Source organism: Gorilla gorilla, chromosome 5 (assembly GCF_029281585.2).
Source record: "Gorilla gorilla gorilla isolate KB3781 chromosome 5, NHGRI_mGorGor1-v2.1_pri, whole genome shotgun sequence".
Classification (NCBI taxonomy): domain Eukaryota; kingdom Metazoa; phylum Chordata; class Mammalia; order Primates; family Hominidae; genus Gorilla; species Gorilla gorilla.
Genome location: NC_073229.2, coordinates 64466601 through 64489877, shown reverse-complemented (window position 1 = coordinate 64489877; position 23277 = coordinate 64466601). Strand labels below are relative to the sequence as shown.

Here is a 23277-nt window from a genome sequence, read left to right as displayed (position 1 = left end):
GAGACCAGCATATTAAGGATAAACTTTATTTAAGGATAAACTTTATTCAAATCTTGTATTAGAATACTTCCAAATTCAAACAGAATGTTAGTCAAATGTTTAGACAAACAGGCAGAGATTCAAAGTCAAGACAAAAATTCTGAAGGAGATCCTGCTAAAAAGCTATCCTAAGTAGAATCAAATAATGTACTTGTCATGAGCCCTTATTTTTCTATTTTAATTTAAACACTGTATTTGAAAGGTACCAAAATAGTTTTTGAAATGTAATGTGTTAGTAAACTGTTTAGCAAAATAAATCCTCCCAACTAATTAGAAACGTAAGACAATTAAGACGAAAGATCCCAGATCCGTATATATAACAGGATCACTATAAACACACTCCACCATCAACCTGAGACCTAATTTGTTTTCCACCTATATAGAAGTTTTTGAAAATGACAACTTCTTGTAGTTACATGTTTTCAATTTTCTAAAATACTCTGTTGGTCTGGGTAAGATGCCACTTGTTCAAGGGCAGCTTCTGACTGATTGGCCACAGCTATAGATCCACGGTTAAATCTCCATCACCTCCAAACCCCTTTTCTGAAACAAAAAGAGAAAAACTTCAAACTGAGAAAGAAACATACAAACAAAAAAATTTATTTCCATGGGTGTTACCATGACAAATGTAATGTTCTCTAAAAGGGAGAGGGGACAGATGAGTATTCTAATTACTATAGGGCATTATTTCTATAGAAATAATGTTTTATTTTCTTATTAATATTTTGGTTCTCACACTGTACCATCAAATCAAGTTTCTCTAAAAATTATGAAATTGGCATATTTTATATTTTGCTAGAGAATGGTGTGAACAAGGCTGATAATCAATTAGTTCTTTTTCCTTTTTGATTAGTATATATTTTTCACATGATATTAAAGCTACCATTAGCTGATTTTATTCTCAGTGTGCCTCAATTCTAAGAACCACTGCATTATTTATGAACAAGAATGTGCAATACCAAGAACCAGCCAATAATTTGAATCTTATATAAGCTAAAGATTCAGAAATTCCAAGAGATTATTTAACAAAGATCATTTGAACATATGAGCTAATTAACAGAGAAAATTCTTTAAAATGCGAATTTATCACATTCGTAATTTAACTTTCAAGATTAATTCAATTAATAAATTTCCTATATTTCAAGAAATCCTCATCTTGGGTTATTTATCTCCATAAGTATATTTACATTTTTTTACCTAAAGTGGTTTTTCTTCCTTGCTACCTATGTCCAAAGAAATTGATAAACCATTTTTGTTTGAGGGATTCAGCATAACAATATTTTTAAGAAATTGTAATTCTGGGTGATAAAAGTATTTTGTTTTAAAAACACAAGTTACCTTTAATTGTGGTATCACCCACTGACATGAAGTAAAGATCTTTCCCTACTCTTTGGGATATAGCCTAACAAAAGGAACCTTTGAATTGCTATTGATTCTTTATCATGAGTACAAAATAATTCAAATCAGAAATGGAACCACAGATAAGCCAGAAAAGATGTAAACAACAAAATGTATTTCTATCAAAATTATGACAATCTGATTTTATAATGAGGAATCATGTCAAGTACATTTTCTATTCTTCAAATACTCATTTCTCTAGAACATGTCCCTGGAGCACTCTACACAGGGAGTAAAGTACCCTTTTCCAATATTTAGCTCTCAAACCCCCAACAACTCTGGTAATTGGTGAAGGAGGGAGGGACATCATTGTTCAAGGGGCTGTTATTCAAACACAGTATCCATGTAGAGCCACAGATGCTTTATTAAGGACAATGAAAAGGGAAATATTTCTCCTATATTCCTTTTGACAACCAATAGCATCATGTGCATGCATTATGTGATACAGTAACTAACAAAATACTCTTATGGTAAAATAAAATAATTCAGATAAGAAACCATTTTTTTTTTTAAAAAAGTAATTAGATTCCTAGCTCATAGTGACTTGATGTATCATTAAAAAAAAGTCATGCATAATACAACACTCACTTTGTAAGGAAAGCTAGCTCATTTGTAGACAGGTATCCAGAGTTAAGAGCTTCCTCAAATTTGAGGGAAGGATATTTAAATCTCATTAGTAACCAAATCAAAAATTTTAGAGTCTTACTCATAAGTAGTTTCTATATGTCTGCTAACTGGCCTAGTCAAAGCCAGAGGTAGTTATCTATTTACTTATCTAAATATATAATTTTATGTCTACTTTAAATAGTTCTTTTCTATGTAGCAGGCATAGAGAACTTTATCCAAACTGAATCTTGTATGTACATATGTATGCATTTGGCTGTGGATTCTTCATAATTAATGGATGGAGACAACCCAAATGTAAAAAGTTTTAGTAAATACTGATGCAAAAAGTGTAGTAGGCTGGTATTTTTGACCTAAGCAAAAAAGTAATTAACATAAAGAGAGATATTCGTTGATTTTTTATAGTAAAAATTTCAAATGACCTAAATATCCAACACTATCGGAAATGGTTTAATACATTATGGCTCACTAGTGTCATGCAGCATTATTTAGCTATTAAATATTGTTTATGGCCTTCTGGGTGCAGCCAAGATGGAATAAGCTGACTATAACCTCTTTCGCTGATTACAATGAAAAATTCTAGACAGAATTCAAAAAGCAACTACTCAAAGACTCAAAAGTGAACAGAAATAGGTAGATTAAGAATTAAAGTAAAAACGTGAATAATGACTCACAACAGGAGTGAGTTTCATAGGCCTTTTCTTTTCTTTTTTTTTTACTTCTTTGTCTCCTAATTTTGATCTGAGGGTGGGCCAAATCAAAACTGCCTAGCTAGGGTAGACAGCAAAACTCTGAGAGAAATTTCTTATTTATAGCCAGTGGACTAGGGATAAAGGAACCCTGAATGCTAGAGAGTAAGAAATAGGTAGGAAATCTCTTTGCTGTATTGTGGTGTTATGTTTATTTCTATTTTTTTTTCTGGCCCTGCCCTGAGGGTGGCTAACCCCAGTCACTGCCTGGTGACAGCTATGGCAACAGAGGCACCTACAAATGTGAGAGATGACCCGTCTCTCTAGCCAGTGGAACCAGGAAAAGAGCTTTCTGTCATCTAAAGAATAGTAATAAGAGATTGTTTTTGTTATCTCTTTGTCTGCTTCGCTCTTACGGGCAAACAGAACTGTATGGTGGAGCAGAGGCTGAGAGAAAAATACTGTCTGGCTTGGTGACCAGAAAAAGGGGCCATTGGAGGCTGGATAAAAGAGGATCCTGGGAGCCAGAAAATGTGGAGGACATCTCAGAGAGGAAAGGAGTTGAAAATGTTTAACTCCTAATGCTACATGTGAACTCTAAGTCTCAGGATTGCCCCTGAGCTATGCACATGCAGAACAGAGCCAAATAAGCACAGCAAAGTCTTTGACACTTAACTACTATATAAACCACTGACCAAAGTCCCTGACTACCCTGGGTGGCTTATGTACCAGGAAGACCTGAACAACAAAGGCTTTGAAAACTAAACCAACAGGACAATCACCAACCACAGAAGGAGAAACAGAACATGTAGGATGAATTGAAACCAGCTGATCATCTGCTATAACAAAAACTTCAACATTCTCCAGATTTTAACAGGACCCAATGTCTTAAAACATAATATGCAAAATGTTCAGGATATAATCCAAAATTACTCAACATACAAAGAACCAAGAAAAGCTGACCATTTCTCTAGGGAAAAGAAAATCAAGAGCTACAAACCCCAAGATGACCAGATACTAAAACTATCAGACAAAGATTGTGAAGTGAGAAGTTCAAGAAGTCCAACCAACCCCAAACAGGATAAACTCAAATGCCCAGACACATCATAATGTCATGGCAAATTGCCCACCATATAGTCTCAAATGAAGAAAAACAGAATATAAAACTATACATAGGATGAAATCAGTTGTGTCTAAAATATGTAGATGAAATACTTATATTACATATAAACAGAAAAATTATAAAAGAAAACCAAACTGGTCAACCTATTTGTCTCTGGATGGGTATATTATCGGTGATTGTTACTTTCTCATTTTTAATATTGTTATATTTCTCAGGTTTTCTGCATCTAATATGTATTTTATTAGAGTCATGAAGACCAAAACATTTTCTAATCAAGGAGTAAAACATTAATAACTAGTTTTCTCAGAAGAATACTTGGCATAACGACTAAAATCACTGATTTTGTTATTGCTGTTTTTAACTATTGTCACAGGATTTTTCTCCCATTTTTCCAAACACAAGGACTTTGGAAATAGTTTGTTAAATCACCTTTCAAAATGAAGAACAATGCTCTCACTAATTACTATTTATAGAATTCCATACCTCAGGTGGGCTCTTATCCAATTTGGGTATGCCATTCCAGACATTCTCAGGGTTCACTATCTCCTCCATACCATTTGAAAGGTTCAAAACCTACAGGAGAAAACAAATTTTTTTAAAGTGTCCAATTCAAAAAAATAACTGATTTATGTACCGGAGCAATTATTTTAAAAATGAAATACTATTATTATTATTATTATTTTGAGATAGGGTCTTGCTCTATTGCCCAGGATGGAGGGCAGTGGCAGGATCAGAGCTCACTGTGACCTCAACCTCCTGGGCTCAGGCAATCTGCCCATCTCAGCCTCCTGAATAACTGGGACTACAGGCGCACACCACCATGCCCAGCTAATTTTTTGTATTTTGGATAAAGACAGGGTTTCACCCAACCAGTCTGGTCTCAAACTCCTTGGCTCAAGCGATCCACCTGCCTTGGCCTCCCAAAGTGCTGAGATTACAGGCATAAACCACTGCACCTGGCCCTAAAATGAAACACTTTAAAAGACAATGAAAATGAATTTATTGGCTTCAACCTTATGTTTCAAACTCCATGCTACTTCAGTTTCCCAAACATATATAGAGTATCTATGACTGGTGATCAAAGATGGATAAAATTTCAACATCAAATAGTTCAAAATCTAGTGGAGAAAAGACCTCTAAGCAGATAATTACAATACACCATAGGAAGTTCAGACTTCTGTAGTAGGAGGTACAGGATTGTAATACAGAAATAAGGCTTTTTTTGGGATGGGGGAAGGTTGAGGACAAGGATAAATTTAGAAAATAACATCAGTGAATGCTCCCTGGTAGAGGCAATGGGTAAGTAAATTGGAATTAACCAGTTTGGTAACAGGATGGAATATAGGTAAAATAGAACTGCAATATTAAATATATCGAAAGAGCAAGCAGATGGTATATGTAAGAGAAGTCAAGAATTTTGATGTCCATCTAATATAAAGTACAAAATATAAAGAATTAGGGCCAAAGAGAGTACATAAACACTTAACCCTAGAGGATTTCCTATGCCATGTTAATGAGCTTGACTTTTACGTTCCAGGCCAGGGGCTCTCCAATTTTAATGGAATATGAATGCACATTCTGGAATCCTAACCCCAGAAATTCTGAATTAGCAGTCCAGGCCAAGGCGTAGGAATCTATAATACAATTTAAAAAACAGCCGGGCGCAGTGGCTCATGCCTGTAATCCCAGCACTTTGGGAGGCTGAGGTGGGCAGATCACGAGGTCAGGAGATCGAGACCATCCTGGCTAACAAGGTGAAACCCTGTCTCTACTAAAAATACAAAAAATTAGCTGGGCGTCGTGGTGGGAGCCTGTAGTCCCAGCTACTCGGGAGGCTGAGGAAGGAGAATGGCGTGAACCCGGGAGGCGGAGCTTGCAGTGAGCCAAGATGGCACCACTGCACTCCAGCCTGGGCGACAGAGTGAGACCCTGTCTCAAAAAAAAAAAAAAAAAAAAAATATATATATATATATATATATATATATACCAAGTTAACTCTCGAACAGGTAGTTTTCAAATCACGGGAGAAACACGATCAACAGGCTCCCTAATAAGTTTTACACAATAATGACGTAATCAAATTTGCATTTTACAAACTTCACCCTGACACCATGGACAATCAATTTAAGGAAGACTAGAAGAAGCAAACAAAATAGAAGGTTATTAATGTAGTTGTGAAATGACTCAACTAAGGTAGTGGCATTAGATATAAAAAATTCCAACTAAGAGATAAGATGTGTAAAGTGTGGAACTAGGTGACTAATAGCATTTAGAAAGAGTAAGGGAGATAGATGATACAGCCTAGGATGATTTCTTGCTACAATTCTTATATATGGAGATTTAAAATATATGTGCATTACATCAAGTTATCAGGGGGAACAAGCAAGTAAACATTTGTTCAATCGCGTTCTCTAGTCTGACAGAGTCTGGTAAACTTTCCTTAATAGTCTGCAAATACATTTGGAGATAAAGTACTTAAACATCACTTACCCTTGTTCCTTCTTCAGCTGTTTCTAAAATCTCACATTTAGACCATGTGTTTGTTAGACTTGACCACACAACACATTTAGATCCAACAGTAAAGGCTTTCAGAGTGTAGGTGTTCTGTAGTTGAGCTGCCAAATTGAATTGAGTAAGACTCAATGCATATCTCTTAATTCCTTAATGTAACATACACAAGCAAAGCATTTTCCTAATCTGATTATTTCTATATCATCAATATCATGTAATTAGTACATTGGTATGACTGTCTCCCTCAATTTTGTTTAAAATTCTTCCAGTGCCCCCCCCCATATAATCTCTTATTGCTTTTCTAAACCAACAAACCAAACAAAAAATCACCACAAGGATGTGAATCTGATTTCTAACAGTGAAAATCGCTAATAAAATATGGTACTATTAAGACAAGTGGTGTTTTTTATACTTAAAACAGCCATTTCTATAAGAAAGCAGCATGTTACAAATGAGCAGACATTCTTATCACAGAGTTAATACTTACTATTATTAAATATGACAATGAGGAATAAATATCTAATCAAGGGTAATACTTAAATAACTTATGTGTTACCCATAGGATGGCATACCATGCAATTAAAATATTTTGAAAGCATTTTTAAGGGACTAAAATGCAGGATTCAATACTGTATGACAGTATGATCTAAATTGTTTTTAAAACTATATGGTAGACATACACAAAGACGGTAAAAGACAACAAAAAGAAAATACATCATGGTGTTAACATTGATCACTTCTTGTTGATTTTCATTCTCACTATTCCATTATTTTCCTTATTTTTACAATGGTTCAAATTTAATAATATAAAAATTGACGTTTAAAAAGTATAGCATTGATTATAAAAAGCTAAAAGTTACCCATTTAACAATTCTTTTTAAGTAGCAAACAGTAGTAAAAATAATTTATAAGACAGTTAATAAATGTTCTCCAAGATTTACACATGAAACATTTTTTGACTAATATAGGCTACCTAAATCTATTTTTTTTCTTTAAGGGTTTCTAATGAATTGCAAGATCAATGCATGATACAGTTAAGTCTAAAAGACCCTGTTAAAATAATCCTTAGTGTAAATTAATGCCTATAGTAGTGCTATAAATTTGGCAAGGGAATACCATGTTTTATAAAACTTACCAACACATGCCCTCTTGATTATAAATGTGATTACATTTTAAATGTGATTACCTTTTGGAGACTAATAGATTTCAAGCATTCAATTTTTAAACACAAAACTAATATTTCAGTGTTTCTTCCAGCACATATTTTGCACTGATTTCACAATACATTTTCCCCAAGTTTAAAATGCCCTTCATAAAATCCAATCTGATTCACTTTCCAGGTTTTTAATCTCTCTTACAAAAAATTATTTTTTAGAAATCCATATAAGAATTATTCTCTTTTCTTTAAAACAAATAACAACTCTGGAAAGTCACTATGTTAAACTTAAAAGTAAAAGCACACTTTAGGAGGCTGAGGCAGAAGGATTGCTTGAGCCCAGGAGTTTGAGACCAACCTGGATAACATGACAAAACCCTGTCTCTACAAAAAACAGAAAAATAAGCTGGGTGTGGTGGCACACACCTGTAGTCCCAGCTACTCGGGAGGCTGAGGTGGGAAAATCACTAGAACCTGGGAGGCAGAGGCTGCAGTGAGCCAAGATCACACCACTGCACTCCAGCCTAGGTGACAGAGCAAGACCCTGTCTCAAAAAAATAAAAATAAAAAATAAAAAAAGTAAAAGGGAAAAAAAATTCACATACCTGAGATATGATCTGGTAAACCATTATTGTGCTTGCTTCCATCACTGCTTTCTTCCTCAGAGAACAAAGGCATCAATGCCGAAATGGCATCCCTGTTTTTATACTCTACAAATTCTTCTTCATATATATTCATTTCATTCTGTGTTTTAGGATCACAATCTGCTCCACGTAGATGCAATGACATCCTGCGCTGGTCATCAAAAGATTCTACACAACTTGACTTTCTCATGTCCTCAGTACACATGGATTCCTGTGCTTTCTGACTAACTCCTAAAGACAAAGGATCCATCTTGTCATCTAAAGGCAGCTGGGCTGTAGGTAGTTCTAGTTCTGGCTGTTTCTCAGCTTCACAGCTGAGAGGAAGCTGCAGTGTAAATAGCTCCATGGCGCCTTTTGTGACACACTCTTGGGAGAGTGGCACATTCTGTGGCACCGGGCTTAGCTCCCCTTTTTCTTCATCCACCACCAGAGAATTCTGTAACTCAATAGATTCCAGTTCTAAGAATTCTTTTGATTCATCATCAGGAGAAAGCGGCACCTCAAGTGAATTCAGTTCTAGTATCTCCTTTGTTTCATTAGCATGTGGTAGTAATGTGTTAAATCCTGTAATCAGGTATTTATCATCAAACTCTGCTTTGTCAACCAGATGGCACTCTAATTCACCTTCCAGTTCCTCAGTATCAATTTTATCTTTGCAGGGGTTTTCAAAGCCTTCACAAATGTTATCAGTTTTAGGGTCACGGAAGTTACTTGGTTTGGTTCCAATAATGTTTACATCTTTTTCAGTTATTTCAGCAAGCTCATCTGTCTGTTGTTCCATATATATTTTATTTTGTACAGCTTTATTACTTAATTTCTTAAGTCCTACATCAAGATTGTAGGACCCAAGAGCCTGCTTTACCTCTGAGTCAATATTTTCATAGGGAAGAGCACTTTTAATAATACCAGTCTTAGAATATTTCTCCATTTTCTCATTAATACTTTTACCTTTGCTTTTCAAGTCAACAATTGCTAAAGGGATATCACAAACATCCCTTCTGATTTCTAGTATTGTTATTTCCAAAACATCTTCTGTTATTATTTCATAGAAATAGTCATTTCCCTCTTGAGAACATAATCCTTCTGAAATGTTAAACCCTGAGAGGCAACATGGAAAGGCTTGCATGGGAACCGACAGAAGTTCAGAAGGAATGGCCCAGAGTGCTTTTGGGTCCACACAGTCTTCAATGTTTCCAAAGTCCACAAGCCTGACAGATACAAGATAATCTTCACAAATATTAGTGATAAGTGCCCTATAATAATGTCCATCTTCTCTGTATCTTACTATACAAGGATCTCCAATATAAGGACATGGGATACAATTTCTCCTGTCTGCTTCCTGTTCTCCAGCAGTCTGTACTTCTACTTCTAAACACTGAAGTTTCTCCGTATCAGCAAACTGACACCAAAAGTACTCAGGTCCATCTATCACAGTGGCATAAGCTCTTATCATTTTTTTTTCTGGATTATACCAGTTAAGAAATACTGAAGTGTCAATGTCTGATTTGTTAACAGACTTTGAACTGGCACTTTTAGTTACTTGGGTAGAAAGTTCTACTTGAGATTTTTCACTGAGAGCATACCTGCTAATCATAACATCTGCTATGATCCCATGTTCATCAGCAAGAATAACTTCCCATCTGTCTTGAAATTTAACAAATTCACATCTTATTGCAGCCTCGCTGGTCCGTTGGGAAAAGTAATGTATCATTTTCTTAGAATTTTTATTGTCAGGAACCCCAAATCCCTCCAAGGAGCAATGAATGCACAACCCTGGCAATATTGCATTAACAAGGTCAAGCCTACCTATTTTGTCAGTATGAACCACAGAAACATTGCCATAATCTATAAACTGCACAGAGAGAAGGTCATTGGGTTGTTGCTCCTTGATCACAGCACGATACCATAAATTATCTTCTGGGAAAACAGCACATATCATATCTCCCCTTTGCAAAGGTGGACCTGCATAATATTCGGGCCTTGTTTTAACACTGTTTAATCTCTCTGAAAGATGACTAATTTCAGCTTCATCTTCTATTAGTTGAACATAAAAGTCTGAAAGGTCATTTATATGAGAAACATATACAGTTGTTTTAAATCCAGGCATTATAGTCTTCTGTGGGAACTCACAAAATTTAAGAGGCAAATCTTTGTCACATGAATCTCCTATTTTTCTCTCTGAAAGAGTAGCTTCTACTCTTGCTGTTTTCAAGGGTGTCTCAGCAGAAATTTCTTCTTTCTTTTCTGTTGTTAATGGAAACACTTGACTATTTTTATTTCCCACAGAGTCTTGATATTGAGTGACTAAGTTTGTTTTTGTTAAACTTTGTAAAAGTTTGAGTTCTTTGTATGATGAGTTGATCTGAGGTTTATCTGACTCTTCCAAAATTTCTTTATTAGGTAACTTGTTCCCTACTGATTTACTTAAATACTCTGTACATGGCAACTTCATATTCTCATTTTTTTCTTCAAGAGTTTCAGTTGTAGAACGGAGGACTTCACTTTCTTTTTTTCTTATTCTATCTTTGTAACTAAGTAGCCCCAACTTCTTATTAATACTAGCACTAATTTGAATATTGTCACCATATAGTTCTATAATCAGTGTTCCATCTGGATCTTTTGCTACAACTAAAGCCTTCAATGACTTATCTAAAATAGTCTCCTGAAACCACACCACCACTTCTTCTGGTATATGATCAGGAATATCAGATAATGAACATCTGACAGCTTGCATGGGCAAAAGTAAGACATCATATGCATCACTAGGTATTGGAAGCAGATCATCACTTGTTACTACATAAATATTCCCAAAATCAACAAAGAAGACTTTCTTTGGCTCTTTCTCTATTACTATGCCCCTATACCAGTTTCCATCAGCATACCTGGCAAGGCACAAGGTTCCAGGGTTCAAGGGAGATGTTTTTAAATTCAGCGAAACTTTACTTAATTGTGTAATACTACATGACAACTGTTCTAAAATATTTGCATTTCTTGCCAGCTGGCAATAAAATGTCCAAGGGTCATCAATATGTGTTACATAAACTAATTCTTCACTTCCAATTTTCATATCATGTGTAGAATAGAAGTAGGAATGTAGCTGAACAGAGGACTCCAAAGGCTTCTGAAGTTTTACTGGTCTTGCAAGTCTCTTTTCTACCAAGAAATGGCATGCACTCTGAAAGGGGGTTAGCAAATCCACAATGTTAAACAGTTCATTATTAATTGAAGCCAGAGCAAATATTGTACATTTTAATTCTAGATTTTTTTGCCATGCATTATCTATAAATTCATTGAAAGCTTGTATTGCCTTTACATCCCAAACAAAGGGATTCTGGCCAATTGGTTGAATTAAATTATAAAGACTGCACCTAAAAGCCTGTGCCTTAACCTTCAGAAATTCTTCACTAATTGAATAAATATTCTTCTCAGATACCATTTCTCTGTCTCCATAATCTACAAATGTTACATTGACATGCTCCACAGATGGTATCCCACTAATAAGTGCTCTGGACCACTGTCTGTTTACTGTTCGCTTAGCCAAACAAGCAAGGGTGTTTCCCTGGTAAGGAGCAGCTGTATTTTTGCAATAGTACTGAATATCAGACATTAGAGTTTTAAGTCCTTGTATGTTCCTGGTCAGCTGACACCAGAAATAGCCAGGGTTTTCAACATAAGACACTCTGACTTCTACTGTACTTCCAACTTCCAGCTCTCCTTTACTAGAGGAGCCTGGCTTAATTTCCAAGCGATTCTGTATAAGAGGAAAATAAACAGATGCTCTTTCCACTTTTTCCTGCACAACTAGTTCAGTTGAACCATTTGTTACAACTGTTGTGTCACTCAAAGCTTTTGAAACAGATGTGGTTTTATTCTCTCTCTTGGCTTTCTGCTCTCCTTCTCCAGTCTTGGCAAAAGGTATTTTGTTACTCTCCGTAGTAAAGTGATTTGAAACATGCCCTGGGGAGTGGGCATTTACCAGGATATTTTCCTTTATTTCAAATTCCTGATACTTGGCATATCCAGCTTGGGCAATTACCTTACTAATGTTTTCTTCCCCTGTTCTTGATTCGTCAAGAATCTCAATAACATATTGATGATCCTGTTTATCAAGAATATGGATGACTAATTCTTTGTGGAGCACAGTCTTTTTAAAAAAGGAAACTGCCTCCTGGCTCCAAGTTTTTCCCAAAGGCCAAATATCAGCTAGCGTGCACTTCACAGCCAATATTGGTAGCTGCCTAAACTGAGGAAGCAGCATCCTTACGTCATACCAGTCCACATTTTCCGAATTGCCTCGGTCAACTAAGAATACATCCACACTCTTGTCATCCAATTTGGTGACTATGGCCCTATAATAACCATTTTCTTTCCACTTGACACAGCAAAGGTCATCAGGTTCAGGTTTCAAAACTACACCATCCAACTTACTGGCAGAGGAATAGAAACCACACATTCTCCTCATCAGCTTACTGAAGGTGACATTGTGTTTCCTCAACCTAATCCAAAACTCAGAAGGATTTTTAACAAACTCTACCTGCGCATCGTAGAAGGCATTCATCTTTAACCTGATAGATCTTAAGGCTGGGAGTGAAATCTCTTCATCTACTTCTTCAGCAGGAGACCGAGACTGAGATGTTTCTGGTTCCTCCTCCTCTGTTCCCTGGCTCTGAAGGACTCGGTCAGCCAAGCAACACGACTGTACTCCAAACACACGGTTCAGATTAATCCCATCTTCTCCATACAGGCTGACATAATACACATGCTCAAAGGAGCAATAAAATTCAATCTTTGCATTCACTGCCTTGCCTAGTATCAGTGCCTTCAGGTCACCCACCTGTGACCGAGACCAGCCTCTCCCACCGTCCCAGAGTCCATACAAAGCACAAGGGTAGGTCACCACCGGCATTCGAAAATATTCAGGCAGCAAGTACCGAAGGCTGCTGCAACTCACTAACTCCTTCCTTCCATAGTCCACATGAAGCACCTGGGCACAGCGCTGGGGCCGAAAAGTCTCAAGCAAGAGTGCTCTGTACCAATGTCCATCCAGGCCACAGGATGCACACGGAGAGCCCGGCTTATCTGGGCTCTCCTCCCTCTCCTCCCAGGTGGCACTGGTAGAGTTCTCATCCCCTGTCCCCGTGGAACCCCGGTACACCTGGGCCATGCTCTCGGAGAGGCGGTGGATCTCCTGCGAGAGGCTGCGGAGCTGGCAGTGAATGCGGTGGGGATGGCACACTTGGGTTATGACCACGGCCTCCGTCACGCCCAGCTGCAGCTGGGGATAGAAGTAATCCAGACCAGGCTGCTTTTGCTTGAGCGGGACTCGCGAAAGAACCGGGACCCCGGAGCCCACGCTAGCAGTGGCCGCTGTGAGATAGCGCTCCAGCAGCGAACGGAAGAGGCTGTCGGGCACCCGCCGAGCCAGGCCCAGCTCCCGCATCTGTTGGAACACATCAGGCACCTCCAGGAGGACCAGGCGATGGAGCAGCAGCACGTCCAGGACGCACCCGTGCACCTCCTTGCCCTGAAGGTTGCTAAGGAAGTCCACGGCGTCGGCGGGCCAGTGCTGCGGCTCGCCTGCGCCCGCGCCGCAGCCTGCCGGCACCAGGCCCGCCAGCACGCAGCCCAGCACTTCCGAGGGCAAATTGAAGAACTCTCTGCGCCCGGGCGCCAGCGAGCCTGCGCCGGCCGTGATGGTGCGGCCCTCGTCCAGCAGGAAGACACGGCTCTCCTGTGCCTGCCGGCTGACCACGCGGCAGCGGTGCCACAAAAGCCCGACCTGCACCAGGCACAGCTCGCCGGGCGAGGCCGAGGCGCTGCCCAGCGCCCACTGGCCGCGCGTGGCCGCCGCTTCCTGGATTTCCCGGCTCAGCCGCAGGTACTCGCCCCGCCGCTCGCCCACCAGCCCCCACAGCTGCACCGGGATCACATCGGGATGCACGTCCACGAAGGACACCCGCAGGGCCAGCGAGGCCCCCGGCGCCGGCATTCCGGGCGTCGAGCACATCTTGACGGCGCGGCGCGGCCCCCACTTCCGGAAATTAACGGCCGCGCCTCAGGGCCTCGAAATCCTCCGCGCCGCCGGAAGGCGAGTCCCAGCCAAACTAGGTTCAAAGGACCCAGTGGAGGGGAAGAATGCCGGCGAGGCGTTTCCTCGGCAACTCCCCCGTCGTGGGTCCTCCGGGACTCCCGCCGCCGACTGGTAAGACCCGGTAGCCCCACCAACCGCCCGAGGTCGCGCTTCCGGGCACGCATTTACCGCACTCGGGGCCGCCACTTCCGGCCGCGGGGAGTGGGTGGGGCCAGCCGAGGCCTGGGGTTGGCCTAACACCTAAGGGCCCAAGGAGCTTGTTGGGACGTTCAGGAGACCCCGATGTGAGAGGTTTTGGACACAACCTGCATCTCCTCAGAGCGCCTTCGACTCTGGAGGCCGCCGTGTGACGGCCTGACACAGGGCTGCGGTGAGGACCGACCAGAGAGGGATTTCCTTTTCGTCCTCCCAACTACCAGGGATTGAGCACTGGGGGCCAGGCAAGGTACTAGCCAGTGGCGTTCCCGACGGGAACGAGAAACGCAGGAGCCAATGGCACGTTCCTAGGCGTTAAGGCCGGAACTCTAGGAGGGCCCTGGGTGCTGCTGCGGGGGACGGGTGCTCCTGCTGGCGCAGTGTGTCCGTGGACAGCCAGGTGCCCAGCCTCTATTCTTTAACCCTGTTCCGTCATCTGAATTGATAAGAGTTGTTATGAGGTTAAAATAACGTGTGAAAGTATATAGCAACTGGTACATATTTCCCTTCCCACACTTAGCTGATACGGGTTCCTTTGCTGCTTTGCTGTCTAACTCTGGCATCCCAATTTTGAAGGCATTTTCATTTACTCACAGAGCTAGCACAGAACTGGATTCATAAAAGGAGGCCAAGAGGAATGGAATCAACATTCCTTCAAGCCCCTGCTGTATATACTAAAATCTTAACAGGATAACCCTTTGAGGCCTCTGTTTGTTAAATGTCCAAACCTCCATTTGGAATGGAAAAGTGCAGGCAAACTAGGAGAAGTTTCCAGGGTATGTCTACATTAGATTTTTGTTCATTTGCAAAGGTAGACACATCCGTGGAAGCTTCTTATAGTCTGCCTGTACTTTTCCTTTCATTCCACGTTTCGAAATGTCATTACAAACAAATACAATAAGGCAGTGCTTCAAATGACCCTGGCCTAACTGTAAATCTCAGTGTCTTCAGTCTGTCCAGATTAGAGGCAACCATGTGCTTCCACATCACCCTATGCTTACTTTTTCACGGCACTTTTCACATTGTGTGGCAACTGTCTGATCTCTATCATCCCGCCAGCCGACAGGTTCCCTTTGGCAAGTACCGTTTGTTGGATTCTCGGAATCTAGCTTGGAGTGAAGGCAATGAATATTTGCTAAATGAATATGAATGAATGAATGAATGAATCCAATTTCTCTAAAAGCCAAAGCTTTTCTTTTCCTGAAGAACTCATCCTTGAAAACTCAATTTTCCCATTTTTTTCTAATTGTTTCATATTCATTATGGAAGAAAAACATTTTATTTAAAAACATCTAGCAAGACCTAGCTCAAACGTCGTTTCCTCGTGACCCTACTATTCACCCTGGCAGAATTGGTTATTCCTTTTTTTTTTTTTTTTTACATACTTCTATATTATTATATTTTGTAGCTCTCTGTCTGCCACAGTAGGAACATCTTAAAAGCAGGAACACTTCTCATTTATTTTTATGTTCTCGATGCCTAGCCAGTGCTGGACTGTTAGCATCCAGTAAATCTTAACAAGAGTAAGCAATCTAACACTATGCCCTTTACAGTGGAAAGAAGGAATTCATTATAAAATGGTCTTATGATCACTTGAAATTATTTTATCATTACATGGAATAATGGAGACTTTAATCCATCATCTATTTCAGGTTCATGTAGTATAACCAAACTCCTTTGTAGACCACAGGGTTGTAGATATTATGACTTTTTGTATTTCATTTGTCCTCCAACCTCCTTCCATGGCTCATGGCCTTAATCCTAGGACGTCAGGGTATATCACATGGCCGTTATGGGCTGATCCGAATCCTTTACCCCCATCCACCCAGATTTTCCAATGTCCTACCTTTTCTGTATCTGGAGCAGGTAGCATTAGTTTGTTCTGTCATGCTCTGCTGTTGGACAGGGACTCGGGTTAATTTTAAAAATCAGGTCATTGCACTGTTAAGATTAAGCTCCCCTCATATATCTCCCATACTATACTAAGCAAAATATCTTGAGTTTTATAATAAATAAACTTTCCTCCCATTAGTCTTGAGAGGCCCTTGGTTTTGGAAAAGGGAGAGGGGATTTTTTTTTATTATTATTGTACTTTAAGTTCTGGGACATATGTGCAGAACGTGCAGATTTGTTACATAGGTATACACATGCCATGGTGGTTTGCTGCACCCATCAACCCATCATCTACATTAGGTATTTCTCCTAATGCTATCCCTCCCCTATCCTTCCACCCCTTGACAGGCCCCGGTATGTGAAGTTTGGGAGAGAGGATATTCTTATCCTAATACAAATACGTAAGGGATAAAGGGGGAAAGGTTAAGGCCAGGGATGGAATGTGTATGACAGGTGTTTGAATACTAATATTATGAGCCACTTCAATATTTTTTATGGAAACGATGCAGGAAAATTGGGCTAAATAAATCATACTTATTTTGTGCTATCTTAGGCCTCTGTATATAGAGAACTCTAAGCAGAAATGCAGTATACTTTACAGTCTATAGTTTCTATACTACTAATTGACTTTGTTTAAAGTTGCTTAGAAAAATTAACATTTACTGGATATTTTTAGAAAACAGTTCAAGTAAGAAATACCCTGTTAGGAGAATGAAAAAGACAAGCTACAGACAGGGAGAAAATATTTGCAAACCACACGTCTGACATAGGACTTGTATCTATAATAGATAAACAACTCTCAAAACTCAATAGTAAAAAAAATAAATTTGAAAACAGGCAAAAGCTATGAAGTGGCATTTCATGGAGGAGGACGTACAGATGACAAAGAAGAATATGAAAAGATTTTCAACATCATTAGCTATTAGACAAAAAAAAAAAACCACAATGTTATATCACCACATGCCATGGTAATGACTAAGCTAAAAAATCGTGATAACACCAGTACTGGCAAGAATGTGAATAAACTGCATCACTTATGTTGCTGGTAAGAATGTAAAATGGTACAGCCACATTTTAAAAACTATGTACTTGCCATATGACTGAAAAATTGCATTTAGGCATTTATCCCAAAGAAAACATGCTCATGCAAAAACCTGTACATGACTGTTAATAGCAACTATATTCCTAATAACCCGAAACTGGAAACAACCTAAATGCCCTTCGATGGGTAAATGGTTAAACAAACTGTGGTACATCAATACCAAAGGGTCCTACACAGCAATAACAAGGAAAATGAATTATTGATGTGAGCAACAACTTAGGAAGGTTCTCCGTAGAATTCTACTGAGTGAAAAAAAAATAGTAAAAGGTTACATACTGCATTCTATTTACATAATATTCTTAGATCAACAAAATTATAGAGATGGAGAAAAGATTAGTGGCTTCCAGGAGTTAGGGATGGGGAGGAAAAGGGTTGAAAATGCCTATAAAGGGATAGCATCAGGCATGGACTGATGAACTGTTCTGTATCTTGTGTGCAGTGATAGTTATCAAAGCTACACAAAGGTGATGAAATTGCATGGAATGACACACACACACACACACACACAAATGTGTGCTTATAAATGAGTGACTTTGGAATCTGTGGATTGTACCAATGTCAATTTGCTCCTGGTTTTGATTGTGTACAACAGTCATGGTATATCCCTATACGTTTTTTTTTGGAAACTTTATGAAAATCTAAAATTATTTCAAAATAAAAAGCTTTTAAAAATTTAAGATTTCAGTGTCACAAAATACAATTTTATTAGAATACACACACAGACAATTCAAGACCAGATCATTATAGGAGGCAATGAGAGTAGAGAGAGCATAGTCTTTTGAATTACAGCAGGATTGGCCTCCATTTGTAAGAGCCGTGTGACCCAGGCAAATAATTTACCCTCTGTTTCCATATCTGAAAATGGATATAACGGCATACACCTTACACTTTGGTTCCAAGGACTGCATGAATTAATGTAAATACAGTTAACATGTTTGCATTAAATAAATACTTGAGATGCAACAAAACATAGTGGGAAAGGAAGGGCTTTAGATTTTGAAAGTCCCTGTTTATCATCTCAGGGTGACATGGATAATAAAATTTTCAGAGTTAGGTTCTCTTCATCTATAAAAATGGAACTATACTTAAATATGAAGACGAAATGAGCCAATATGGGTAAAAGACCCACCACAGGAAACATGTAATAAGTTGTAGTTATTAGTCATATGAATGAAATTAAAACTTAAAAATATGTTCTCTCCTAGGATTCTTAAAGATTAAAAACCTTAAATTAGGTTTTTAAAAAATTTGGTCTATTTAGGCGTAATTTTTGTACAGTAAAACTCACACTTTCATATTGTAGTTTGATATTTTGACAAATGTTGACAGTTTTATTCCCTTAGTGTCTTTTGAAGAAAATTTGTAATTTTGATGAAATCAAATTATTCACATATTTTTCTTTTCTAAATGGTAGTTTATTTTGTTGTTATTGTTCCACTAAATCTTTTACTAACCCAAGGTAAAAAAACAAAACAAAACAAAAACCCACAAAAACAAACTTTCAATGTTTTTGTTTAGAAGTTTTATAATTTTGGCTCTTGTATTTAGGTCTATGATTCATTTTAAATTAACTTTTTGTAGTGAGCTAAGGGTTGAGGATTTTATTTTTATATATGGATATCCAATTGTTATACTGCCATTTGTTGCAAAGACTATACTTTCCAGTTAAGTTATCTTGGTGCTTTTGCCAAAAATTAACTGACCATATGTATGTGAATTTATTCTTTGACTCTTTATTCTGTTCCATCAATCTATATATCTGTCTTTGTGCCAATACCCCTTTGTTTTGGTTATTTTCTAAACTGCTTAAAAGCCAATTTTAAAATTAAGTAATATGAATCCTCTTTGTTCTTTTCCCTCAAAATTGTTTTTGATTTTCTATATGTATTTTAGAATATACTTGTCAACTTCTGCAAAAAAATTTGAAGCCTGCTGGGGTTTTATTAGAATTGCTTTGTAGGTAGAGATCAATTTGACAATAATTAACTTTGGAGCAATACTGAGTCTTTAAATCCATGGACACAGTTCATTGCTCTACTAAAATCTTTAATTTCTCTCAGTAATGTTTTATATTTTTCAGTGAACAAATCTTGTACACTGTTAGATTTATCCCTAAGTTTTTAATGTTTTTATGCTATTGTAAATAATATTAATTTTTAAATATTTTAGTCCCTAATTTTTCATTGCCAGTATACCAAAATATATTTTTATATATTGGCCTTATATCTTGTGAATTTGCTAGGACTTCATTATTAATTCTTGTAGCTTTTGGTAGATTCCTTGGGATTTTTTATATATGTAATTATATCATCTGTGAATAAAGGCAGTTCCATGTCTTCTTTTCTAATATATGTGCCTTTTATTTCCTTTTCTTGCTTTACTGCAATGGCTAAGACCTTCAGTACAGATTAGAATAAAATGGTAAGAATTGATATTGGCTTGTTCCTGATTTAAGGAGAAAGTCTTTCACAAATACAATGTTAGCTACAGGTTTTACTTAGATCCTTTTTATCAGGATAAGGAAGTTTCTTTTTTATTCATGTAAAAATTTGAGAATTTTTACATCAAATACTGTTGAATTTTATCAAATACTTTTTCACATTCTGTTGATATATGTTTTGTTTTGTTCTGTTAATTGGATGAATTATATTGATTTTTTAGGATGTTGAACCAATTTTGTATTCCCAGGATAAGTCTCACTTAGTCATGATGTATTATACTTTATATGACGCTGGATTCAATTTGCTAATAGTTTTTCACATCTACGTACATGGATTTTTAAATTTTCTGTTTATTGTGGTAAAATATACGTAAAACAAAACTTACCATTGAAACCATTTTTAAATGTAGAGCTCAGTGGCATTAAATATATTCACATTGTTGTACAACCATTACCACTATCCATTTCCAGATTTTTTTCATCATCCCAAACTGAAACTGTACACACTAAACAACTCCTCATTTACTCCCCACTATTCTATATTGTCTTTATGAATTTTCATTATTCTAGTACCTCAAGTAGAATCATGTATGTATTCACTTTTGCCTGGCTTATTTCACCCAGCATAATGTTTTTAAGGTTCATCCATGCTGTAGAGCATGTATTTCCTTCCTTGTTATTACCTTCTTAACTCAGAACTATATCAGGACGAAACAAAACCCGTGATAACAAGCAATTAGGCACTTTAAAATATTTACTTTTAAAATCAGAATAACACAGTTTATTTACTCACATATATTCCTGTTTGTTACCAGATATTTTCAGCAAACAGACATCTTTAAGCATCTTCATCTGCTTTTATCAAACCTTGAAGTGGCTCCTGCTGCTGTTGACAATCACAGCAGCCTGTTGGGGGTAAAGTATGGGGAGAGAAAAAAATAATGTATTCCTCAAAATTCAGAAATAATAAAACACTTGAGTGGGTAAAATGTGCATGTATATGGCATCAATGAAGGCCAAATAGTGATATAATTTCCATACATGCTTTAAAATCACATATTTATTAACTGTTAGTCAATTATATATTATTTAAAACTATCAAATTCTCAATTTTATGGAATAGTTATTAAACAGATGAAGATGATCCTTAAAAATTATGACATGTTTTAAACACACATGATCATTTAAAAACATAATTAAGCATTTAATATGGTAAAAAAATTTCATAAAATCAGAAGTGTTATTGACCCAACATAATTATTCTGAAGAAGAGAACAAAATGATTTAATCATGTGTATAAATGTCTTTCTCCCTACTCTCCAAAAAACCCTCTCAATTCAACAGATACCTTCAGAGTGGCTCCTATTTGAAGTTTGTAAGGGATACAAAGATGTGTTACATGATCCTTGCTTTCAAGCAATACATTTTGTGTAGGGGATGCTGATATGTACATCTATGTAGTAGGGGAAGCAGTGGGAGAAAGGGGGTACTGAAGATACTGAAGGCTTCAGAGAGGAAATAGTAGGTGATTATTTTAGATAACTGAGGTAGAATTTAACCAATACAAATAAAGATGAATAGGTGGTGGTGGTGGGAAGAAAGATAGATGGAGGGAACAGAATAAACTACATAGAAAAGCAGCAAGTATAGTGCATCTCCAGGGAAATAATTAGAGCAATGCATTTCCAAGGAGGTAGGGTACAGGTATGCAGTGAAAGGTAAAAGTGAGAAAAATGGGCGGGAGTCAGGTTGAGAGGGTCTTCGATATAGCATTAAAGGTTTTAATTTTTAGTATGTGTGTATATAGGAGAAATTGAAGGTGAGAATATGCCCAAAGTTGCCCGATGGAAGACGACTGTGCTTCCCTGTGAAGAATGGATTTCAGGGTGAGACAGTCCAGACACGTCAGAAGTCTGTATTGTACTTTAAGGTCTGAATAATTTTTCCCCATCTTGAAATATGAGAATATAAACCCAAGCATAAAGAATCCTAATGAAATTTTTTAAAATTCTATTTTTTTAAACATCACATCAATATGGCTCCCTTTAGGTATACACAGGTTAAGATTCTAGAGTTCAATCACTTCAGCTTTTTTTTTTTCTTTCGCAGACAGCGTCTCCCTCCGTTGCCCAGGCTGGAGTGCAGTGGTGTGATCTCAGTTCACTGCAACCTCTGCCTCCTGGGTTCAAACAATTCTCCTGTATGAGCCTCCCGAGTAGCTGCGACTACAGGCGCATGCTAATTTTTTGTATTTTAGTAGAGACGAGGGTTTCACTGTGTTGCCCAGGCTGGTCTTGAACTCCTGAGCTCAGGCAGTCCGCCCGCCTTGGCCTCCCAAAGTGCTGGGATTACAAGCGTGAGCCACCGCGCCCGTCCCACTTCAGCTTTTAAGGAAATGGGAATTCAGAGAAGTGGAGGGACTTGATCCTAGTTATACTCTTCTGTCAGAAGTAGAACCCAAAATAGGATAAAGATCTTTAGATTCTGGGTTCAGTCTTTCTTCCACATTATCTGACATTCAATAATAATATATATTTGATTGGTAGTCATCTTTAAAGAGTCTCAGTTTAATTGGGAAGAAAAGAATTATTTTCCTTTCCAAATAAATTGTTTTAACTATCAAGTATTAAAATTAACCATTTTTTCTAGGAAAGTCCTGAAGGAATTTGTTTTCATTAATAGAAAAAATATATGTAATTATAACAACTGTAAATAAATGTGCTTGAAAATTTGAAGATGACTGAATAAGAAATTTTCATATTTATATTGTCCTGAATTTTTATTTTTTTATTAGCAAAGTAAAAGAGAAATTGCAGACTCATATGACAGTCACAGATTCTTTTTTTTTTTTTTTGAGACGGAGTCTCACTCTGTCACCCAGGCTGGAGTGCAGTGGCATGATCTCGGCTCACTGCAAGCTCCGCCTCCTGGGTTCACGCCATTCTCCTGCCTCAGCCTCCCTAGTAGCTGGGACTACAGGTGCCCGCCACCACGCCCCACTAATTTTTTGTATTTTTAGTAGAGATGGGGTTTCATCATGTTAGCCAGGATGGTCTCGATCTCCTGACCTCGTGATCCGCCCACCTCGGTCTCCCGAAATGCTGGGATTACAGGCGTGAGCAACCGTGCCTGGCCAGTCACAGATTCTTAAAACAATAAAGATAAAATTAATTGATTCATGTTATACGTAGCTGTAATCATTTTTTCTTAATAGCAAAGAAATGCTACTAAAGAGAGCAGAGATTTATATAAAAATGGAAGATGTATACCTACCCACTAGTAGCTTACAATCAAATAGTATTTGGAGCACTTGAAAAAGACATGTTATTCCATATTGAAAGCAAACAATATAAATGTTATCCCTTTATATAT

At 37.8% G+C, this 23277-nt stretch overlaps 2 protein-coding genes across 5 annotated transcripts in view; one reads left to right on the top strand and one right to left on the bottom strand.

Moving 5' to 3' along the window:
• Window positions 1-23277, top strand: part of PLA2G7 (phospholipase A2 group VII) — a 65222-nt gene that overhangs the window by 33370 nt on the left and 8575 nt on the right. For 3 of the 4 annotated variants that reach the window (XM_055391806.2, XM_063707646.1, XM_055391804.1), the window contains one exon: window positions 3177-4363. The exons of the other annotated variant lie outside the window; for it this stretch is intronic. The gene's annotated coding sequence lies outside the window, so the exon portion shown is untranslated. Of the gene's footprint in view, window positions 1-3176; window positions 4364-23277 lie in introns of those variants that run through there. 4 annotated transcript variants of the gene reach the window in all.
• TDRD6 (tudor domain containing 6) lies at window positions 20-22652 on the bottom strand. The gene is made up of 4 exons (XM_004044138.3): window positions 8146-22652; window positions 6364-6488; window positions 4357-4446; window positions 20-582 (listed from the first exon to the last, which is right to left on the bottom strand). Exons 1-4 carry the CDS (start codon window positions 14189-14191, stop codon window positions 553-555), a joined length of 6291 nt encoding a protein of 2096 aa, XP_004044186.2. The 5' UTR covers window positions 14192-22652; the 3' UTR covers window positions 20-552.

Coding starts and splice junctions, on each gene's coding strand:
- TDRD6 (XM_004044138.3), bottom strand. CDS start 14,191: ATGTGCTCGACGCCCGGAATGCCGGCGCCGGGGGCCTCGCTGGCCCTG. Junction 6,489..8,145: donor TTTACCAGATCATATCTCAG/GTATGTGAATTT, acceptor TCAATTTGGCAG/CTCAACTACAGAACACCTAC. Junction 583..4,356: donor TGGATAAGAGCCCACCTGAG/GTATGGAATTCT, acceptor TTTTTGTTTCAG/AAAAGGGGTTTGGAGGTGAT.